Source organism: Oncorhynchus masou, chromosome 10 (genome assembly GCF_036934945.1).
Source record: "Oncorhynchus masou masou isolate Uvic2021 chromosome 10, UVic_Omas_1.1, whole genome shotgun sequence".
NCBI classification, from domain to species: Eukaryota; Metazoa; Chordata; class Actinopteri; order Salmoniformes; family Salmonidae; genus Oncorhynchus; species Oncorhynchus masou.
Window position 1 is genome coordinate 26,048,435 of NC_088221.1, and position 7,306 is coordinate 26,055,740.

Genomic DNA, 7,306 nt, shown 5'->3' on the forward strand with positions numbered 1-7,306 from the left:
TGTCAACGAACACGTAACAACGTGGTTATTTTGTTATTATTTGCATTGTGGAAACGCGTCCTTCACCTGTCACCTTGCTGAACTGAGGACTACGTCATCAGAATAAGTGGGAAAAGTCCGTTCCGTCTAAATAACGTGACGTACCAAAATGCGTTTGGACAGAGAGGAAGAGGCCAGGCGAGAGGTTTCACTCTTGCTAAAATCTGTCCAAAATAAGGCAAATTTGTTTCTATGGGTTTATTTTGGGACAACAACTCCCATTGCTAGGGCGGAGACATGAGCATTTCATAATTATATACAGATCTCTGCTTGAATGGTTTATTAAGTTTAAATGGATATTTAACCCAAATGACATCTTGGGCGTGTCCGAACGAATCACTTTTATTAAGTCGGTGACCATCGTTGGTCAAGGCTTTCAAAGTGTGTTGTAATATGGTTATAAAAATGATCAGACTTGGAACTAAATATTGACTGCATGAATTTTACAAAAATTATGTGATCAAAGGTCATGAGGTTTTTGATTAAGTCGCCAACTGCACCATGCAGCCATCACCTGCATTGTGGGTGGCACTATTGGTCAACCACACGAGGGTATTTTTGTTTGACCTACACAAACGTGGCTAAAGATGTGACTGAATCAGGAACCAACTTTTATTTTATTCTAAAGCAACAGGGGTTACAAATGAAAGTCATATTTGAGACATCTCTCTCATCAATTCATTATACACCTTATGTTTTCATTGTGTTATACTGTACGGTGTATATATACTGTAGGTGCGGCAGGTAGCCTAGTGGTTAGAGCGTTGGGACAGTAACCAAAAGGTTGCTAGATCGAGGTAAAAATCTGTCGTTCTGCCCCTGAACAAGGCAGATAACCCACTGTTCCTAGGCTGTCATTTTAAATAAGAATTGGTTCTTAACTGACTTTCCTAGTTAAATAAAACGTTTATTTGGACATTTATCCAGAAAAACGTATATCAACAATATCAGCTTTGTTGATAGACATGTTGAGCTGAGCCTTGCTGTTGGAAAACCACTTGTGTCCGACTTTCAGCTATCGCAGATGCACCTCCCCCGACTTTACTCGTCAACCTTCGTCTACAGCTTCATTAGGCTTACTGCCAAACCCACCCATTGATTTCCTTACCATGTAAGCAGTCTATGGATACAGTCAGGTCTCATAGTCAGACTAGACATAACATACTAAATGTAAATCCAGGACACTCAAATTAGTATGACATGCTACATTTGGTATGGTTACAGAAGACAGAAGGTTACTTAAGGCAAAAACAAAGATAGTGGGGTTGGTTGTGTAGCTCGAACATCTAAATCACAGACAACTTTAGTATTAGCAACTACTTACTACATTTTAGCTACTGTGCACTGCTTAGCATGTTAGCTAACTCCTAACCTTAACCCTAGCCTAGCTAATGTTAGCCAACTAGCTAACATTAGCCACAACAAATTGTAATTCATTACATAGAAGTTTTGCAAATTCGTATGAATTGCAAATCATACCATTTTGTACATATTGCAATTCGCAGCATACCATACAAATTGTAATTCGTAGCATATCATATGAAATGGATGATGGACATCCACAAATTAATACATACCATACGAAACATAACATATCAGACAAATGAGTGTCCCGGATTTATCCTTACTATGTTAAGTCTATCCCTGAGTCCAGGTTGATGGACAAGGTTTGAGAGCAATTCATGCTTTGGTTTAGTTTCACTGGCACTGTTCCCACATGCTAACATTTTAGCATTTGTGGCATAAATCCCATTCAAGTCACGGGACCGATATGAGCATTTTTCACGCATCATGTTCATAGCATCAATAAGTGACTCTGTTCAGCTTCACAATCAATTGTAGATACTTTCGGGTGATTTGGACATGACCATGACATGGGTAGACATACAATAGCATAGACCTACATTCCAAACTTTTTATAAATTCCACCCTATACCATACTTAGTTTGAACCCCGGGAAGTTTGGCGGGAGGGTCTACCTAGAGCTCTACCCTCCACTAAAAGATCTTAAAATCTTCCAAATCAGGATTGAGTTCAGTTAAATTGAAAGTTTTCTATGTTGTGGAATATTTTGTTTCCCAAAACGTTCTTGAACAGACTTTGAGGTACGTTTTCTCAATTTGATGGGTGTTATGGGGTGTCGCTTGAAGCAATGAGTGATGTATTTAACCCAACCCCTGCCCATTTTTCAACTGGTTGTTTAGTACAGTACCATTTCCGTTTAATTTAATGTTCTATTATGTTTTTTTCGTACTGAACATAGCCCAGGTTTGCCACTATACTATTATGATGGGAAACAGACAAGTGTTCAATGGCTACAAACAATTATTATTTAAATGATTTAGAGCAGGGGGGTCAAACATTCCATGGAGGACCTAGAAAACCAGGTGAAGGGAGTTCCTTACTAATCTGTGACTTTAATTCATCAATCAAGTACAGGGGAGGAGCAAAAACCTGCAGGCACTCGGCCCTCCATGGAATGACTTTGACACCAGGGGTGTATTCATTATGCCGATTCTGTTGCAAAACTTTTCTTCACAAATTTGTCTAATAGAAACTCTTGCAACTCTTTGGACTAATAATTACACTTGTAATTTAGAGTAAAGATTAGCCTACATGATTTGCAATAGTTTATGAAAAATATGGTTAGGCTTAATGATAATGACTAACAATAAGATTGATAGCCTATATGCATAATGATATGCACAAGGAGGGTGGTAGTTGCTAGGTTGGGCCTCTTCTGACTGGGCTTCAAACAAATGCTTCCAAAATAGAGTACCACAGTATGAGTCATAATACCCACAAAACCTAGCTGTCAAATAGGGAAGTGGTTCCAATTGTTTTTCCACTGTTCATTTTTCCCAAAGGGGATTTTAGAAATACTTAAAATAAGCGCTACGTTTTGTGTAGGCTTACCCTGCGGTATGGTTTTGATAACTGTGTAAATCTCTCTAGGACAAGGTGACTATCAATATATTTGCCTGTATTTACCCCACAAAAAATGAAATGCTAATTAGCTGCTAATGTGGCTATCATAAAGAACTACAAATGCCATGGTGATCTGGACGAGACTGCCGAATCGAGGCAAAGGTAAGAATCTCTGGATTTACTATCAACTGTTAGCTAAATGTAGTAATGAATACATTTGCTACATTTCTTTAAATGGTTTATTCTGTGAACTGTCTTGTGCAAGTTTTTAATTGGCACAATACCTGTTAGCAAAGGTGACAGCTAGAGATGATATGCAGGAGCTTGCAGGGATTTGTAGTTTTGCATGATCTCTACTTTGATACCGAATTAACGTTTTCGTATGTGAGAGTAAACAGAGCCCAATATATTGATAAAAGTCACCTTGTCCGAGAGATTTACATGGTTATCAAAACATCATGCCATGATAAGCCTACACAAAACACTGCCCTTATTTTAAGTGTTTTGAAAAATCCACTATGGGAAAAATCATTGGAACCATTGTTCGACTAGGTTTTATGGGAATTATGACACCTCCACTGTGGGGCTCTATGATCATGGAATAAAGCCCATAAATGTATGAATTATGTGAGCAGTGCTAACAATATACAGGTAATTATTACAAACATGTTCTGACATAAATTAATATTATTTGTGTATGTTGGTGCTTCGGTGATGTATGACAGGCTTCATACGTTTTTCACTTTAATATGTCATAGAGAGAGCAATGCAATCTAGCAGACACATATGGCAGGAACTTGCAAAACATTAAACCACTGGGTGCTGTATGTCAGTCAGAATGGACTTGGATGTAATAAATGATGCTTATCTGCAGAGATAACGGTTGTGTTCAGGTCATAGAGCCTACTCAATAGATCAACACACCTCCAACCACAACCTAACTATCACCTCTGACCCACGCTGGCAATGGCCTTCAGCCCTATACTGTGTAGGGTTCTAACTTCAGTAACCACATCCTTGTACACAGGAAGTGGAGACACTAGTATGCAATTTATGCTCTAGAGGCTCTGCAATTGGAGACTGTGTTGCTCTCTGTAGCCATGGCATTAGAGAAACAATTTTGTGGTTCAGCGATGTCGTTTTATGTCAAATAGAAATGGTAGCACTGAGGTGTGAGAGAAGAGCAAGAGAGAGATACAAGGGAAAGAGGGATACCTAGTCAGTTAGTGCATCGTCAAACAGTCCTACCTGACACAGATTTCATAGGATCAGCTTCTGGGACAAATGAAGCCCCATCATATCATCGTCTTCCTCACTCTCCAGCTTCTCTCCATAGGTAAGAAACATTTATTGATTGTCTTACGATGACCAATTTACTTTAAATTTCCGCTAAAATAAACATCTCCTCCTTCCTCCCTACAGAGGTCCCAGAGGTGTTGGCTGTGGCTGAGACAAGGACAGCCTTTGAGGGTCAGTCCATCATTTTGACCTTACCTAGTGAGCAGATTGAACCTCAAGGTCGGATTGAATGGAGATATAGCCAACCTGGAAAAAAAAAGCTGCTGTCTATAGTACAATTTTTCAAAGATGGTGACCACAAGACAACCATCTTTAACAACCGGATGCAGATCCAGAATAATGGATCTCTGAGTATCCAGGGTCTCCGTCAGGGAGATTCAGGGGATTACACCTGCAATGTGGTCTCCACAGGCAGAACCATCCAGACATACATTGTTACATTGAATGTGCGGGTGGACAGGGAATCACACCCAACTGTCAGTGTCATCTCAGGTAAGAGCAGTTTATTTGTATTTTCTGAGGCTATTTTTAGCTTCGAGTTATTTGTAGGAACAGACAGAAGCTCAGAATCTGAGTCCTAATTTCCTTCAGACCCCAATCTTCAGTATGATCTGGATGCTGTCTACCCCTTGAGTACTTTATAAATGATTTAAGTTCAAATGCTTTATTGCCAATTTAGGGTAAAACATTTAGTTTCATTGTGTTTGAGATTATACACAAAATACTGGGTGGTTTGGTTGACCCAACTGCTGTGTTGCAGGCATTGGGTCACTTAGTTAGGTAGTTTGCATTAAAGATGTGACCCAGTGTGTCAGATCAGAAGACTGGAGGCATAGTTTAGTAGGAGAGTAAATGTCGTTCATTCATGTTCATCTATTCTGTTCTATAGTTATCAAACATTAGCATTTTTTTGTAGCTTCAATGAGCCTTACAGAAGTGTATGAATTCCCCTAAAAGCCTATGTAAATCTCACTGTTGGGATACAATAAGGTAGTATGTTTATTACATATTCTAATAAGGTAATCTTACTATTCTAGACAAATGTGGAAAATGCACACAAAATAAGGGGAAATTTGAAAGTAAACTTTACATGATGAACAGGCATGACAAGGGTGGCCAATATGATCTACCTGAAAGCCTAACTCCTAACAAGCCACACATCCTGAAAATAACCTAAGGATTACTCTAAAAAGAGCCAGCTGCTAAGCCAACCCACTATGAGAGTTAAAAAATACCCAATTGATTGTTAAATTAACCCATGTTTGGGTAATCCCAACAACCCAACTGTCTGGGTCAAAATTTACCAGTGTGTGTTTTGTCCAATATTTACCCAGCGCTGGGTTACCAAATAATCCAAATTTAGTTGTTTTTAACCCTGCATGTTTTAGTGGCCTGAATTTATTCTTAGATTTTCAGATTCACAGAACATGACTGCAACCAACACTTCATCTAACACCCCAGATGTGCCAGTTGGTGGGGATACAGGGGTAGCACTGTGGATTATCATCACAGCGGGTGGATGCTCAGCGGTGTTTCTTACTAGTGTGCTGGCTGTGGTTGCATTTCAATGGAGAAAGAGGCAAAGATACAGCACAGGTAAACTATTTTGACAATCTTTTTGGGGAGAAAATTGAATCTCAATTTACAATGTTATTTTCAGTTATGTTGCATAATGATTACGTCCTAGAGCTTCACACGACCTTGTAACCTGACCAAAAAAAAACTAACTCTGGACCCTAGAATTAAATGTATTTAATGTAATGTAACTGATTTGGAGTGAGAGTAACTGATCTGATGTGAGATGATCCCTTCCACAGATGAACCGGTCTACAGTAACACCGCCTACATCAGACACCGGCACCGTCATGCCAGGGAAGCCTGCCAATCATGTTAACACTCCGGGAGTTACCAGAGCAATGACGGGTTCTAGCGCAGGAAGGGGGATGATAGGAGAAATGTCTTGAGTGATAAGGATGAGAGGGAAAGGAGAGAAAAAGATGTAGAGAAAATAAGAGCGGGATGCAATTCCAGCTTGATGGTGGAGAGCAAGACCAGGTGATAGGATGAGATCGGAGATGCATGAGAGGAACTTAATTAAATGTCGAGTTTCAATAAACAATTGAACTGACCTGCAGCGTCTTCTTAGTGTCTCATCAATATGCCTCAGTATGTAGAATGCAGCTAGGTGAAGTGAACATCTGCGCTCGCATACTCCCTTAAAATAACTTGGCTTGAAAAACTAGAAAGAAAAGAGTCAATATTACTGTTTGTCCGTCTTGAGACACTGTAGCCAAATCAGCAAGTACACTTCCTCAAAATAATCTGAATTAATCTAAGATAACTCAAGAAATCTGTAATTAATTTTGATGTTTGCAGAGGTCTTAGTCACACCCTTTTACATCTAAGATGTTTTCTGTAGTATATTTCAAGTGAAAAAAATTAGCATGAACATGGTCGTCTCTCATTGAATGATAACAAACACTTCATTGAAGGATCCCTACTGTTGACCAATCCCCAATGAAGGGGCGTAGACTTCAGCCACCTAACTCTGAACGCTGGCGACCACCAAAACAAACATAGGCACTTTTTTCATAACATGACCATCAACCCGGAAGCACTTGCTTCTGTCATGATGAAGTGCTTTGGGAGGCTAGTTAATAATACCATATCACCTCCACCTTACCTGACAACCTAGATGCACTACAATACCGCCCCAACAGATCCACGGACAACGCAATTCTGATTGCACTGCACACTGCTCTATCCCACCTGGACAAGAGAAATACAGTACCTATGTAAGAATGCTGTTCATCGTCTACAGCTCAGCCTTCAAAATCATAGTGCCCTCCTAGCTCATCACTAAGCTCAGGGCCCCAGGTTTGAACCCCTCCCTGTGCAACTGGGTCCTGGACTTCCTTACGGGCTGACCCCAACTGGTGATGGTCGGCAATAACCCTTCCACCACGCTGATCCTCAACATGGGTGCCCAACAGGGGTGTGTGCTAAATCCCCTCCTGTACTCCTTGTTCACTCATGATGG

General features: G+C 40.0%; 1 protein-coding gene across 1 annotated transcript; it reads left to right on the forward strand.

The window, feature by feature from the left end:
* The first annotated feature begins 4,080 nt into the window (after positions 1 to 4,080).
* Positions 4,081 to 6,400, forward strand: LOC135546955 (uncharacterized). The gene is made up of 4 exons (XM_064975511.1): positions 4,081 to 4,303; positions 4,390 to 4,758; positions 5,683 to 5,862; positions 6,084 to 6,400. The coding sequence occupies exons 1-4, from the start codon at positions 4,252 to 4,254 to the stop codon at positions 6,158 to 6,160; spliced, it is 678 nt and encodes a 225-aa protein (XP_064831583.1). The 5' UTR covers positions 4,081 to 4,251; the 3' UTR covers positions 6,161 to 6,400.
* Positions 6,401 to 7,306: the final 906 nt, after the last annotated feature.